This window comes from Erpetoichthys calabaricus, chromosome 15 (assembly GCF_900747795.2).
Source record: "Erpetoichthys calabaricus chromosome 15, fErpCal1.3, whole genome shotgun sequence".
Classification (NCBI taxonomy): domain Eukaryota; kingdom Metazoa; phylum Chordata; class Cladistia; order Polypteriformes; family Polypteridae; genus Erpetoichthys; species Erpetoichthys calabaricus.
Window position 1 is genome coordinate 80,931,051 of NC_041408.2, and position 16,280 is coordinate 80,947,330.

At 39.9% G+C, this 16,280-nt stretch overlaps 1 protein-coding gene across 1 annotated transcript in view; it reads left to right on the forward strand.

The window, feature by feature from the left end:
• fbxo28 (F-box protein 28) overlaps positions 1 to 11,178 on the forward strand; it is a 53,168-nt gene extending 41,990 nt beyond the window's left edge. The window contains exon 5 of the mRNA XM_028820914.2: positions 1,187 to 11,178. Within this exon, the coding sequence (XP_028676747.1) occupies positions 1,187 to 1,593 (407 nt within the window). The 3' untranslated portion in view covers positions 1,594 to 11,178. The remainder of the gene's footprint in view (positions 1 to 1,186) is intronic.
• Positions 11,179 to 16,280: the final 5,102 nt, after the last annotated feature.

Sequence of the window (16,280 nt, forward strand, 5' to 3'; positions counted from 1 at the left end):
TTGTGTTAGCTTGAAAACGTCATGCACATTATCAAGGTTTTTTTTTTTTTTGGCAAATATAAGTTTAGACTTTCCACCTGTCCTTTTGTGCATGTTATGCCCCAGAAGGTAGTGCTTTGTTGCCAGTCTATGGCTAATATTCTTGGCACAAACTGTGTGGCTAAAGATGGAATGTTTATCTGTAGAAATTAGAAAGTCATGACTTCATCCAGCTATGAAGAATCACAAGTGTCTTGTGTATCTGATATTTGTAAACCTTTGTAAATTGGTTTCCTTTCTCCATTTCCTGAACAGATTGCTTCAGTTTAGTTTTGTGGGTAAGACCAGAAACCATCTTGGCTAATAATCTTTATTTTACCTCTTCACCTCCTAATTTTCTCAGAAGTACTCATGGCCGAGTATTGTTTCCAGGGTTGTTTATACTGGTTTGTAAAAATCTTTGGGGGCACTGACAAAGAAATTCACAAACATTTCAGAGATGCCTTGAGATTCTGAATGTTCTGTACAGGGAACCGTAGAGGTGCAGAGCTCGGACGAGGAGGAGGCTGAAACTGAAAGGGGCAGGCAGCTGTAGCAGATGCACAGAGTGAAATGGCACACGCCACATGCTTCTTAAAGAAGATTCCACTTACAGTATTTTTAATTATTACTGGACTGCCAACCAGTTGATTGCTACAGCATGTGTCAGGAGCCATATTGCAATGATAAAAAAAAAAAAATGTAACCATATTCTGGTGTTCTTGAGTTTAGTAGAAGACTGATTGTGTAATAAAGATGTAAAAATAAGTAGCTAAGCCTTAAAAAAAAAAAAAGTTGTAAAGTGTTCAGGGAAGATGTTTCAATATAAGTTTGGACTGTCGTGGTTATTTGTGGCATGATTTATATATAAAAATAATCTGGGTCTCTAAAGACCCTAGATATGTATTAGTGTTTGCTGACAGTTCCATGTATACAAGGGTTAACTGAGGATTATGGAAATGTATGGAAGTAAATAAAAGTGCCAAGAGAGGTTGTAAAGATAAAATTTAAATCTTTACTTAGCATGTAGCTTCTGAATTCTGCTCAGTGTTACCATTTTGCATCCTTACCTCCATTTCCATCTGCACTGCCTAATTACCGTTTGTTGAAACTCTTATGTTGTCAAATCCATTTTGTTAACTTGCCTGTATTCCTTTTTTTATTTTAGTTCCAGGTCCTTCCACATCTTTGACAACAATGTCTCTGCTGGCAAAGAACACTCCATCACGGTCTGAAATGACAAAACTGCAACAGCAGGTGAAGGTGAATGGAGCTTCTGTCACAGCGCTGCGGAGGGAGATTTCAGAGCTGAGGGTCAAACAGTTGGAACAACAAAAGCAGCTGCAAGACCAGGAGCAAAAGCTGCTGGAGCAGACCCAGATTATAGGCGAGCAAAATGCTAGGCTTGCAGAGCTGGAGCGGAAACTCCGTGAACTGATGGACAGTGCTGTTGGCAGCACTTCTCCTGGCAACAGTACCAGTAACACTGGAAGGGGGCAAGAGACACCATTCAAACGCACCAGGAAGACATTGGACTCTCCTCGGCAATCTAAACGTCTGAAGAGCAAAAAATAAAAAGGTGCATCTCTTGCTTTTTCTCCAGACGGAATTTCCACGGTATGGCAGCAAGCCACCTGTCTGCCAGTGGTAATCCAACAAACCATTCTCCACTTCCAACACTCTGTAGAATTTCGCTCCTTCACTTGGGGACTGGGAGGCTGAGTAATGTTAGGCTTTTTTTTTTAGTTTTATCATTAAATGTGCTTTCAATTCCCACAACTTAGGCAATGGGAAACTATAAACCTCGGCATGACACTGAACATGGGAAGAGTTCTCATAACTGCAGGTGGACGTGTTGATGGTAATTGTTAGTGAAAGTGTGCATTTCTGTGAGGCCCACAATGCAGGCAGTAAAGAGTAGTAAATTTTAAAATGGCAGAATGATTTTTAAAGTCTTAATGTCCTAGAAAGAGGACCACTGGGGCCCCTGCCTGGAAATAATGGAATTCGAGCCTGAGCACTGTAGCTGTGTGTCTTTTTATAATGCAGAAAGGGTTTAGGAAATAATCATTGAGCCATTTAAACAGGTGTCTTCATCAAATAGACAATCTTCATTGCGTTGCATGTTCCCCATTAAATGTTAAAGCTCTTACTAAAAAGGTAATTTGCAGTTATGGTTTAAATCCTTGTCTGTTTCTCATTCAAAACCTCCAGAAAGTAGAATGTGTTTTCAAGAATTTACTGTAATCGGTGAATTTTGTCGTAATTTTATTTTGTATAAATATTTAAAATCAGCCAATTTGGCAAACATCTGCAACGCCAAAAAAAACCCATTTATATCTTTACAATACCAGCTTATTCTGTTATTTAAGAAAGCATTTGATTTTAAAGGATGAGACCAATTTAAGGACACCTCAATTAACAGAGTAAATTCAACAGTCTGAATTGGAATTTCTTACACTTTGTCTGGGAATTTGAGTATAGTAATAACAAAATATAATTAACAAAATATTATGCTTGGGTTAATTGCTGTATTTACGTGAAAAATCTGCAGAAACAGGGATGCTCGTATTGGCATCAATAACCCCTTTTTGTGTGAGAAATGTAAAATTCCAAAAATAAAGCCTTGTCAGAATTCTTTCTATCTCATTATCTCATAACTTTAATAATTACATTATTATTTCTTATCAGTCATGTTTTAATTTAGTTTCATTATATAGCCTCATTGAAGCTTTTTTAGCCAAAAACAAATTGAAGGGCAAATTATATTTTTGTTTATCTGTCTGACCCAGTAAGAAGATAGAAAATAGTTTTACTTTTGTTACAAACATGAATCGGGTCTAACTAGCTAATAAGCTTATAGTCTACAGACACAAATAAAACAAAAATCACGTTTTGTTAAATCATTATATCCTAGCAAGCTAACTGAGGCAAAAATGTCATCATGCAAGGGACCCTCAAAAGAGGACACGCTATATGAAATGCAAACAGATTCTCTTCTGAAGAATGAATACAAATTTTCTGAGGAACCCAGGGCGTTTGTAATTTGTCAGAATATTTTTCAACTCTTAAAGCTGTGCTTTCATAATAGTCTGTTATGAAAATTCTATACACTTAGAGATATTGGTTGTCTCATGTTTTACCATGACTTTTTAGCTTTAGATCCAGATCTGACTTTTGGGAAGAAAACAATAAATGGTGTTTTAAAAAAGAAAAAAAATGCATTGTTTATGTTGAAAATGTGCATTTGTTTCACATCATGTAAGAGACGGAAGGCCGAGTGCAGTGCCTGTGACTGGAGGTGGTGTCGGTTTTTATTTATGTTGGCACATTCTTCACTATCATGTTGAAACAGGGAAAAATTTCACAAGTTCAGTTGCCAGACTTTGCATGAAGAAAATGCAGACAAGTATAGCTAATTACATTTTAAAAAGTTGCATTTATGTTAAACGTACGTTGTTGATATATGAAGTACTTTTTGTTAATTTGATTAGCAAATTGTGGAGATTCAGAAATTAAGATACAATATGCAAGTCTAGTAGAGTACTTTTTCCTCACCATTAAGGTTACTTTCTTGACAGGCTAGCATAGCAGTTTTGTAACCAATGAAATCTCTTGATACAGCCCTTTCTGTGATCCAAAGCCTGAATGGTTTGGTGTTTCTGGTTGAGACTGGCTACTAAATTTGCTTTGTAAATTGGTGTAAATTTTAGAGAATGGAAAAACATACCTGAAAACCATGAGGAGGTCTCTTTTTGTCGCTCCGAGTTGAAGCGGTCTCTGCTCACCGGTTTTGCTTAGTGTTATTTTGGTCACACTCTTTTTTAATTTCTCTTTATAAAGAGGGAGCACACCCTGCCACAGAAGTCTGTTAAGGGACTGTTCCCTGAGCAGTGATGTCACAGAATGTTCCCAGAGCAAAGATACAGTCCCCTATCTATAAACAATTGAATTTACATAATAGTGCCGAATTAATGCTTACACAACACCTGACATTTACTTTGATTGGTTCATTTGCACTTGTTATACACCTAAATAAAAGTCTCATTCTGATCCATTCTTTGTTCTTCTCAGTATCTCCTAAATTCATATCTTTCTATGGAATTCCTGTGAACATCACAACAATCCATTCTTAGTTACCAGCTTCTGTCATTATCACCTACAACAGCGGTTTCCAGACTCGGTCCTGGGGACCCACTGTTGCTGCAGGTTTTTGTTCCAACCAGATTCACAATTGGTGATAATAATCGATAACAACTGATCTCATTTAATTAGCTGGTCTTTTTTTTACTCTTCTCTTTATTCTGCATTCAGAAAAAACGCAGTATGGTTTTTGCATTTATAAGATATTTAGAAATATTTTTTTCTAAAGCTATAAATGCTTAACACTCTCGTTGTTTTTCCTATATTTTCCCCTTTTCCTGTGTAGTTTGCTCCCTTTATTTAACCCTAATAGTGATAATTAACAACCAGCCTAGCAGACACCCAGTTTGTTGAAAAGAGCAATGACTTCAGTGTTAGACCCACTAATTATAATTAATTAATTAAATAACCAGAACACCTGGAAAAGCAGAATTACAATTAGGCTGAAAATACTGTTAATGAGGGTGGCGCAGTGGTAGTGCTGCTGCCTCGCAGTTAGGAGACCCTGGTTCGCTTCCCGGGTCCTCCCTGCGTGGAGTTTGCATGTTCTCCCCATGTCTGCGTGGGTTTCCTCCCACAGTCCAAAGACATGCAGGTTAGGTGGATTGGCGATTCTAAATTGTCCCTAGTGTGTGCTTGGTGTGTTTGTGTGTGTCCTGCGGTGGGTTGGCACCCTGCCCAGGATTGGTTCCTGCCTTGTGCCCTGTGTTGGCTGGGATTGGCTCCAGCAGACCCCTGTGACCCTGTGTTAGGATTCAGCAGGCTGAAAAATGGATGGATGGATGCATACTGTTAATGACTTAAAAAAAAAAATACATATTCCCTATATAACTGCTTATTACATTTTAATAAAAAAATCTACAGTCCTTAGTTTGTAATTTCTTCATTGACTCCAAAACACAGAAGCTGGGAAGTAATGACTCACTTAATTAGGCTAAGAGTCCAATGAAAGATAGAAGTTGGTTGGAACAAAAACGTGTAGCCACAGTGGGTCCCCAGGACCGAGTTTGGGAACCACTGCCTAGAACACTCAATCTCCTTTTTGATCACACACCCTTCATCTGCTTAATTGTTCATGGTACTTTTAACACCAATGCTATATTTTAATGTGGGAAGCATACCAAAGTACTTAATACGCAATAACTATATTACCCCTAAATATCTACATTTCCCCTTTATTTTCTTTCACAAACATCACCATGACATTGTGAAAGCCACACTTCTGCTTCTGTCATCAGTCAGTTTTTTGAAGCAACTGATGGCATGTCAGGAGTTTTAAAAAGTAGGAGGAAGCACGAAAGTCACTTTATTATAATTAAACCAAAACCATTTAAGCAGGAAACGGAGCATTTTTCATAATATTATCACTGTGAAGTGATACTAGATGTTTGAATTTTTTATCATGGAAATTTGTATTAGTTTGAATTAAGTTTAAAATTCTGGGGAATATTATGTGTATTTTTCTTTGTGAGGTACATGACACTAGCAAAAGCACAGTGGAGATGTTTTGTTCTTTCATGATTAAATTATTAAGTTTCGTGCATTTGTCTAGTCATGGCACTGAGTTTTAAACAATCAAAATGTTTTGGACACTGTTTTCCTTCTCAATATTGATAAAAGTTCAATGCTAATGAACTTTTTTCCTTTTTGGACTTTATTTTAGGTTTTTCTTTTGCTCACAGGGCTACGGTTTCATTAAATGAAGAGAGAACTTTGAGCACCATGGCCACAAATAAGAACGGCTTATAGCTTCCACGCCCCCTCTCTTGAAGATTGCACTGCTTAGTGGTAATAATAATAATCAAACAGCTTTCTAAAGTAAGCCAGTAATTATCACAATGAAGCCACTTTGTTTGTTTAGTTGTTCCGTTTGTGAAACACATAAACGCACACAGAGCCCCAGTTTAGGTTTAACAGACTGGCGGCCATACAGAGAGGTCTAGACAAGCAACATAAGAAATCAGACCTGTCCGGCACATAACTTTTCCCATACGGATGTGATTTTTTTTTTTTTTTTTTTTTACCAGTAAAAAGAAAACGAAAACATTTCTTTAGAGGAATGACTATTGGAATTGTTTTGTTCAAAACTCTGATAACTGTGCCAAGCATTATTCGCATTAAGTGATCTGTTTCTGTGTTCTCACTCTCATTCTGTTTCACATGCACACACTCCACTCTGAAAGGGTCCAGTTCTGATCTAGGATTTCTACAAAGTGTTTGTGATTAGATGTAAACTTATAAATTTCAATACTCACATACACAACTTCTCTCTATACACATGTATGTGTGTATAGTATGCATCTCTTTAGAACAAAATATACCACACCATTTTGCATTTTAAGTGAACCTTTTTTGCGTTATGGTGTCCACTCATCTACATTGATACACAGACAATAAAACTTCCTCTTTAAGTGATGTAAATCAGTTACAATTCATCAGATGTTTGGCACTGTCACATATTTTCTATTATATACACCACTGTATACCTTCAGTATATGCTGGAATAGTAACCAGAGTATGAGTCTGTGTAACCTGCTTGACCCATCATGAGTGACATTCCATTGCTTTCTTCTACGTTAATCCTCAAAGCTACACGGTGTGCAACAGGAATAAGGGGGCCCATGCTATAAAGGTCAGCAAAATGATTTGACTGTCCGATGGTAGAGAGTGGTACATAGCCGAGCCATAGCAGCACTTCACAAATGAGAGGAGGCCATTCAGTCCATCAAGCTTCTTTGTTTAGCTCAAAAGCTGACCCAGTACCTCACCCAGATACTTCATAAAGGTTGTCTAGGTGTCTCCTTCAACTACGGGACTTGGTAGTTTGTTCTGGATTTCCCACAAACACTTTAAATAAAGAAGTGCCCCCTGAATTTCCACTGATGTCCTCGCGTGCACGATTCAACGGCTGGAACAACTTTATGTATGTTTTGGAGAGTTTTGAAGACCTGGATTAGTGTGCATTTAAGGGAAAAGGCTGCTCTTCCAGGCTTTGTATAAATTACATTAGAGACTCTCTAACAAGTGAGTGACTTGTGAATATGACCAAATTAATTGCCAACCTAATATAATAAAAATACCGTGATGTGACACATAACTGGCCTTCAAAGTCCTGAAAGATGAGTGGAGAGATTAAAAATGTGTCAGTTCAGTTTTGTAATGCACGTTCAGATTATCAAAATACAGAAGTCGCAGCCCTAGCATACACAATTGTCATCAGTTTGTAAAAATGTAAATGTACCTTTTTATTTATTTATTTTTTTATTTTAATGATCACAGTATTCTCAAATTACCCTAAAATTAGGATTATTAACGGGGTTATGAAAAAACATTGAGTTCTTCACCGCAAAGATTCACATGTCATAAATTGTACATTAATGTAAAAAATTCAAGCTGTATATTTATTGCAAAATAATAATGTATGATAAAACTGCAAGTAGGAGTAGGCCAAACGTTGTAATGCACATCACTTTTTCAGTCTCTGCCAACAGTTCCAGCTCAGTTTCTCATTGTGTTCAAGTCAGTTAGAGCAGGGGTGTCCATCTGTGATCCTGGAGGGACTGCACTGGCTGCTGGTTTTCCTTCCTGCCAGTTTCGTCATCGGAGACCAGTTTCTGTTGATAGTGGATTTCTATTTCTGTTTAATTGCCGTGTTTTTCAAGACAGTGTCCCGTTCCTTAAGTGGCAGCCAAACAAAAATGAGATGTGAAGCGAGCCAACAAATGACCAGCTAACTCCAACCCTATTTCTCTCCAGCTAGATTTTATAATTAGTAGGCAATTCTTGTCGTTATTTCCCTCCATGGCTCGTTGCTGCTCTCATTCTGCCCCAGCAGACATTTCCAAAACCGTTGATTTTTCCTTTTTCTAAGAGCACTGTCAAAATGGTTTGTGGACCTGAGCAGATCAACATTATTGAGACCTTCACCTTTCTTTATTTTCAGATACTGTATGATGGACACAGGTGAGCAGGTCATGTGTTGGCTGGCTCACTTTGTGCCTTCTTATTGTTCGAATAATTAAGGAAAAAAGAAAATTAAGTGGTCTGCATCTTAAATAGCAAGTCAGTTACAAATAAGGCAAAAAAGTTCATTAGTATCAGAAGCTGGTCACTAATTAAGAAAATGGTGAAAGCCTGCAGCCAATGCGCCCCTCCAGGATCAGAGCTGGCCCGTGTTAGACACTTTGTCATTTTCTCTGCTTGTTTTACAGTACATGTGTAGTTTTCTTTATCTCTCCATTATAATTTGGGGAAGGGGCAAGAGGGCTGTGTAGCTAGGTGTGGCTGCTTTGAATGCTAGTGAGGTGTTAAGGCCTTGTGTGACGGAGATGTAGCTACGGAAACTGCCATCACTTGAGGCAATAAAGCACAAAATTTATTACTAAATGATCCTTGAACACTCACGTCCACGTGTGCTACTGCTGTACTGTACATCATATTCTGCATTTCAGAGTGTTTACCTTTTACAGGAAAGGCTGTTGTCCCAGTGTTCATTTCAGGTAAACCAGGCAGACGTTTTTATGGCCGGGTTCACGTGAAATGTGTTAAATCAGTTCATTGTTACTGGCCTGCAAACCCTTACATGCACTAGAGACATCTCCATAGCATTGCAGAACCTGGTACTCGCTGTGAAGTGCAAAATAAAGAACGTTTGAACGCTGAAGTTCTAACTAATGCTTCCTAGTTTTTACAGTTTAACTTGTAATACCCACGTGGGTCTTGGTTTCGTTGTGCAGGAGTGTAACTTGAACGTGCGGAGTGTAGCACAAGCTGCAGCCTTCAAACCGCTCGCCACCCTTTAAGAACCTGAGATGCACTTTCATGAAGTTCTCCAGCCATTTTAAAGTTACTCTGAGCACGCTAGTGGGGATTCATTTTTGAACTTGGGCATCCACTCGGTCAAAATAAGAAATATAAATTTAAAAAAAAAATGTAGCTTGCGACTTTCTCTCATGAATTTAATTAGACTCGGTACTAAAGAGTGCTTATACTGGTTTAGCCTGCAGTGAGGGACCCAGAAACGTTTGCCCGATGGGAGAAGTTGGAACTTGACATGCTACTGCCTCTCATTATGGCTGTCCTGTCATGTCCTGGTCACGCTGGTGTGTTGACGCTATTTTATGTACCAAATAAATCCTAAGAAATATTAATAGAATTAATGTTCTGTCTGCCAGAACTTTGATTTATCGAAGCACTAATACTGAGGGTGGTGGTCACAATTCGGGGAACAGCTCTTGTAATGTGCTCTCTCAACGCTGTTCCTTTTGTGCCGTCTGTCCAAGAATGTGTGCGGATTTATAGGATTGCGATAGTCGCTCAGGCCAAACACACTTAACACGCAAGTCCACATCGGAGTTTGACACTTAATGGGTAGGATGAAAACTGGAGAGCAGTGAGCAGGCTCAAGTAACAAGCAAGCACACATAAATATAAACTATGAGCCAACAAGGAGTTCTCTGTAGAGCCGATGTTACACTCTCAGCTGCCTTTGTGGGGTTTACAAGTGGGACGTACACTTGATAAGGATAGTTCTGCTTTTATCATTACTCACATTTCATACACTGGGTGATTTGAAAAGAACTGAAGAAGTTTAGAAGCGTTATTACTCGGTAACCAAGTATCTGATAAACGTGTGGCAAAGCAGCTCTCAGTTTTTTCATAAAGTTACAAATGCTCCATTTACACCAAATTACGGCAAACGACACCCATTAATCCTGTAGTCTAATCCAAATCAGACTCTCCAAGTGTATCACCATCGATGGTTGACATGGCAGCCTTGATTCTTCTGGTATGAATTGGCATTTTCTGTAAGTTGTTTGATCGTTTTTTTTTTCTCTCCAAAAGAAGTACATTTTTGCATTGATTTTATCATAAAACCTTCCTGATTTCATTATTATGTGATAAGATTTTGTTTTGTTATGGGCGCCGCCATTTTCTGTGTATTAGCGTTGTGGTTTCTGTGTCATCGTTACCCAGAAGGTATCCCTTAAATAGCTGAGACTGGATAAACGGAGTGCGAGTTTTTGCGAACCTATGGTGTGACCTTTCTCTGGTTCTGTGAATTTTTTGATTCATGCTTCACAGTTTGCCATTGGCTAAAGAGAGCCTCGATTCCTGGTTACCGAAGCTCTGCCCACTTTTTCTGACTACGTCAATCTCCTTGTCCCCTCTTGTGAAATTTTTTCGTTCTCCTTGTGAGATCTGAACATCTGTGCAAAATTTTAAAAATACATAAATAACTTAAAGGGTAATTCTACAATTTGGTACAAGGCAAATGTTCATACGGTACTTAGTTACTAAGTGTGCAATTTTTGAAATTCCAGTTCAATTGATTTTGAATCGGACCGTACAGTAAATAATGCATTCAGTTCATATGAATTTTCAGTCCACAGTTTTATCCCTTTGAAGATTATTTCTATATCCATATAACATATATATGTTATATAAAATACATAGCATAAAACTAATCTCCTCTGTTAAATTCCTCAATAACCGATGTTCAATAAGCCTTTCCCGATGGTCCCAAAGCTTTCTGAGGTTGACACTTTAATCACCACAGCTTACAGAGACAACAATACCAGAGTTTTCCAACAGACTCCAGCTGCGGACCTCCAGAGCTCCACTCCATTGAGGAGGTCATCGCCTGGCTACTCGATGAGTGTTAGGGGGGTGGGGTATCCGACTCGAGTCAAGTAAACCATGTGACAGAAACCTGCCATCCAATTGGCTGTCCAGTGGAGCTGCCGAGGTCTGCAGCTGGACTCTTCTCGAATTTTCTGCTCCAGGCCCGTATTTGCGTTGGCGCTCACTGCACACAAATACCAGATGTGGCTTGATATGAGACTGTGTCTCTTGTTTAGAAATGACTGTAATGTATTCTGTATGTTTAGATTGTGAAATATTCAATGTATGTAAGAAAATCAATCCTGTAAATGAACTAATGTTTTGTTTAACCAATGTTCCACGCATTGTTAAATTCATGACTGTATATTAAAAGCGGAACTAACCATATACAAAGATTCTTACATTTATTTATCGGAGTTTTTTTTTTTTTTTTTTTTATAGGAGAAGTGACTTTGAAATTGCAAATGGTCAGATATTTGTGACACGTGACTCTTGGCAGGCGAGTGACACTCACGGTGGCATCCTCATGGTGTACAACTGAGTACCTTAACCACGGTAAAAATAGACAAAACAACAATGAAAAAGAGTTGGGTTGCCGAAGCAATCCCTGTATATTGAAATTGTCAAAAGAAAATTGAAAATAAACGTGTGAGAGTCTTCTCTCAGAGCGAGTCAAAAATGTGACTGACTGGTAATGCAAGACATGATGGTTTTCAGGGCTGCAGACCTGACCGGATGTAACGTCATGAGAGTGCGCCTGTCAATCATTTTTTCCGCAATAGACAAACGAGAGGTTTTCACGGATGGTGCCGACCCCTGACTTGGAGTAGAATTACAATCCACTAAGCTTTGGAGTTGTTTCCCATCTGCACGTGTGTGACACAGTTAAGACCACACAGACCATTGGTAGGCCATTTTTACAGATACAGTCACACTCTGATCTTAATATGGCCGATTTTGTAATAGGTGACTTGAATGATTTAACTGCTAGCACCTAGGATCTTGGCCACTTGGCTTCCCTGGGTGGGGTTTACTCGACCTCGTGTGCTCTTCCCAGGTGCTCCAGTTTTAATCCCACAACACAAAGACGTGTAGCTGAGGTTGAGTAAGGAGTCTAAATTGGTGTTGCATGTGATTCTACCAGGGTAGGCTCAGGCTCACACCAGTGCCAGGTGGGCTGTGTAGATTCAGAAAGTACTGTGTAGGCCATCCGTTAAATACGCCTTGGCTGCAAACTTTCAAGCTCAGAGTTCCCAACCTTCACACACATCATGGAACCAAGCAATTCATGTGTGAAGTCAATTTGTGTACCTGCTTAATCTCCAGAAATGCCTGTTGAGAGAGATTTGGTAACCACTATGTCAGATTCTCAGTAGGTTAAAAGTTTAAATGTACCAAGTTGGCCGATTCTTTAAGCAGCGAGGATGACCCCAGGAATTGATGATGTAAATTTTAGCACTTGTGGCTCTATATAAGAGCCTACCAGTAGAGCCAGTGCTGCCTTGTGGATAAGGCAATGGGAAAATCAAAAGAACTGAAGTCAAGACCCTAGCAGGAAAAACTGTGGATCTTCACAAGTCGTATCCCTCCTTGGTAGCCACCTTCAAAAGGTTCAGGGTACCAGGAGCAACCGTACAATTGATTATGTGAAAATATTAACTCTTGGGACCATATTGAGTTTTACATCATTCAGGAAGGAAGCACAGGCTTCAGGAGAACATCAAGATAACAGTGAAGGAACTGCTGGCAGAGATGGGGGTTTCAGGATCCTTCACTTCCTCTACAACTTTGTGGTGGCTGAAGTGGCCAGTGCTTGTCTAAATTGTTCAGATGGTCTTAGACGGGTAATATTTTATTTATCTTCAAGGGGTGGAGTGGTGGCTCTGAGGCTAAGGATCTGTGCTGGTATCCAGAAGGTTGCCGTCACTGCCAAAAGAGATCCTACTCTGCTGGGCCCTTGAGCAAGACCCTTAACCTGTAATTGCTCCAGGGGCGCTGCACAATGGCTGACCCTGTGCTCTGACCCCAAGGGGTATGCGAAAACTAACAAATTCCTAATACAAGAAATTGTACAAGGCGAAATAAAGAACAAAAAAAATGTAGACTATACAGAAGCTCAAGAAGATTCTAAATATAACAAAATGACAACCCCTCCCAAACACCCATGAGATCTTCTGTCATGGAAAATAGGAGAGCTGTGGGCATCTAATAACAGGCATGTGGGTGAGTACGACAGATCAGATTGTGTTTAAAAAAAAAATCGTGAGTGTCTCAGCTCGACTTTCTTGTATACTCAGATATGGGGATGGATATTTGAAGAGTAAACCGCAAGACAATGATTATATTTTGATACTATCTTCTTCTTTCGGCTGCTCCCATCATTAAAAAACTGTCAACATCAAATCAAATGAATATGTTGACCAATTTTTATAAAAGTAAAGTTGAATAAATCAGCTGCACAAATAATAAAGTACCACTTCCGGTTAGCAAAAGTAGCCCAAAAGTTGATAAAATATCTGCGTTTTGTACCTAATACTTGTAAGCAAAATTTCTTTGACCTAAGTGAAAGTGTACTTAAGTTATCGTCTTTAAACACACACACACACAGACATAATTCCAAAAATGGTATTTTTGTACTCTGGGAGGTCTAAAACGTCGATTAATCAAAATCTTGAAATTTTATTTGCGTATATATATATATATATATATATATATATATATATATACACACATCGCATTAAAACCGACAAGATTAGCATCTGTCTACTATATACTGTACAGTAATAAAACACTATGGTCTGTGTGTCCAGTCCCTCTAAGCAATCTGATTGGTCAGTTTTGGCTTTAGTGACGTGAAGAAAGAGGACATGAGCGACGCACGCGGAGGAGTCGCCTTTAAAGACGGCAAGTATAAAACCAGACGGGAGGCACCTCGGGTAAGGAGAGGGTTGGAGAAGCAGACGCTCGACAGACAAGGAGACGGTCAGGCGCATGTGGATAACGAGGACGGGCACTGAAGGTACACAGCGGGTAAGAAATCGAATCATTTAAAAATATTTGCTATTACTGGTCTTTGACGGGGTGGCCAGTAGCAAATGAAACTATTTGTATAGTGCATTTTTATACACAGGATGAAGCTCAAAGTGCATTATGAGATGTCAAAAGAAGAACAAATCAGGTAATAATAATAATACATGAATAGTGTGCAAAAATAAGTAATACATGCTGATGTAAGATAAATATAAAATAAGAAAAAAAGAGAAATTAAGCCCTTTAAAAATAGGATTGTATTTTTAAGTCTCCAAAGTCAGCCCCATGCCAGAACTCTGCGCTCGCCTCTCCTAACGCCATCTCCTAAGCCTCACACATCGAGTCGCAAGTGACGACTCAACCGGCCGATGACTTTGTGGTTCTAGAAAACGCGAAATGGCAGCAAATCGAGACGTGTGCTGCCCCGTTCGATAACTGAAACGACTGCAAAATCAAGAAAGCCGAGTGGTGCAGTTTGTCTCGAGGAAAACCGAGTCATCATCACCTTCAGTCTGCTCTCAGGATTTGAACCTTTGGGCGCACCGGCAAGGGGCTGTAAGTCTTTAACAAAAGGTGACATACACACATAACGGAGGGCGGGTGACCTTTTTTTTTGGGTCTCGGCTAAAATGCATAACCCGTTTTATTTATTTTTTTAGATGGCACCCATCTTTAAGCTTCTGATCACAGCAGTCCATTGGTGAACGAGACGGCAACCAAAAGACCACCGCCAAGCTCCTGGTGCAGCACTCTGCACGTTTGCCCCTGTAAAGACACCCCAGCCTTGGATATGTTAGCACGTATCTAACTTATAATGGCTTCTAACTATTTCTAAATATATTATGTGGTGCTCGTTATATGCATGTACTGTATCTGTCTAATCTACAGTCATATGAAAATGTTTGGGAACCCCTCTCAGCCTGCATAATAATTGACTCTCCTTTCAACAAAAAAAAAAGATAACAGTGGTCTGTCTTTCATTTCCTAGGAACATCTGAGTCCTGCGGTGTTTTCCGAACAAAGATTTTTAGTGAAGCAGTATTTAATGATATGAAATTAAATCAAGGGCGGCACGGTGGCACAGTGGGTAGCGCTGCTGCCTCTCAGTTAGTAAACCTGGGTTCGCTTCCCTGGTCCTCCCTGCGTGGAGTTTGCATGTTCTCCCCGTGTCTGCGTGGGTTTCCTCCCACAGTCCAAAGACATGCAGGTTAGGTGCATTGGTGATCCTAAATTGGCCCTAGTGTGTGCTTGGTGTATGGGTGTGTGTGTGCCCTGTGGTGGGCTGGCACCCTGCCCAGGGTTTGTTTCCTGCCTTGCGCCCTGTGTTGGCTGGGATTGGCTCCAGCAGACCCCCGTGACCCTGTAGTTAGGATATAGCAGGTTGGATAATGGATGGATGGAAATTAAATCACATGTGAAAAACTGGCTGTGCACAAATGTGGGTCCCCTTGTCATTGTGCTGATTTGAATGCCTGTCGCTGCTCAATGCTGATTACTTACAACACCAAATTGGTTGGATGAGCTTGTTAAGCCTTCACAGACAGGTGTGTCCAATCATGAGATATAAAGGTATTTAAGGAGGTCAATTACAAGTTGTGCTTCCTTCCCTTTGACTCTCCTCTGAAGAGTGACAGCATGGGATCCACAAAGCAACTCTCCAAAGATCTGAAAACAAAGATTGTTCAGTCTCCTGGTTTAGGGGAAGGCTACAAAAAGCTATCTCAGAGGTTTAAACTGTCAGTTTCAACTGGAAGGAATGGAATCAGGAAATGGAAGGCCACAGGCACAGTTGCTGTTAAACCCAGCAGGTCTGGCAGGCCAAGAAAAATACAGGAGCGGTATATGAGCAGGATTGTGAGAATGGTGACAGACAACCCACAGATCACCTCCAAAGACCTGCAAGAACATCTTGCTGCAGATGGTGTATCTGTACATCGTTCTACTATTCAGTGCAATTTGCACAAAGAACATCTGTATGGCAGGGTGATGAGAAAGAAGCCCTTTCTGCACTCACACCACAAACAGAGTCGCTTGTTGTATGCCAATGCTCATTTAGACAAGCCAGATTCATTTTGGAACAAAGTGCTTTGGACGGATGAGACAAAAATTGCGTTATTTGGTCAGAACAAAAAGCGCTTTGCATGGCGGAAGAAGAACACAGCATTCCAAGAAAAACACCTGCTACCTGCTGTCAAATTTGGTGGAGGTTCCATCATGCTGTGGGGCTGTGTGGCTAGTTCAGGGACTGGGGCCCTTGTTAAAGTCGAGGGTCGGATGAATTCAACCCAATATCAACCAATTCTTCAGGATGCTGTTCAAGCATCAGTCACAAAGTTGAAGTTACGCAGGGGTTGGATATTCCAACAAGACAATGACCCAAAACACAGTTCAAAATCTACAAAGGCTTTCATGCAGAGTGAGAAGTACAATGTTCTGGAATGGCCGTCACAGTCCCCTGACTTGAA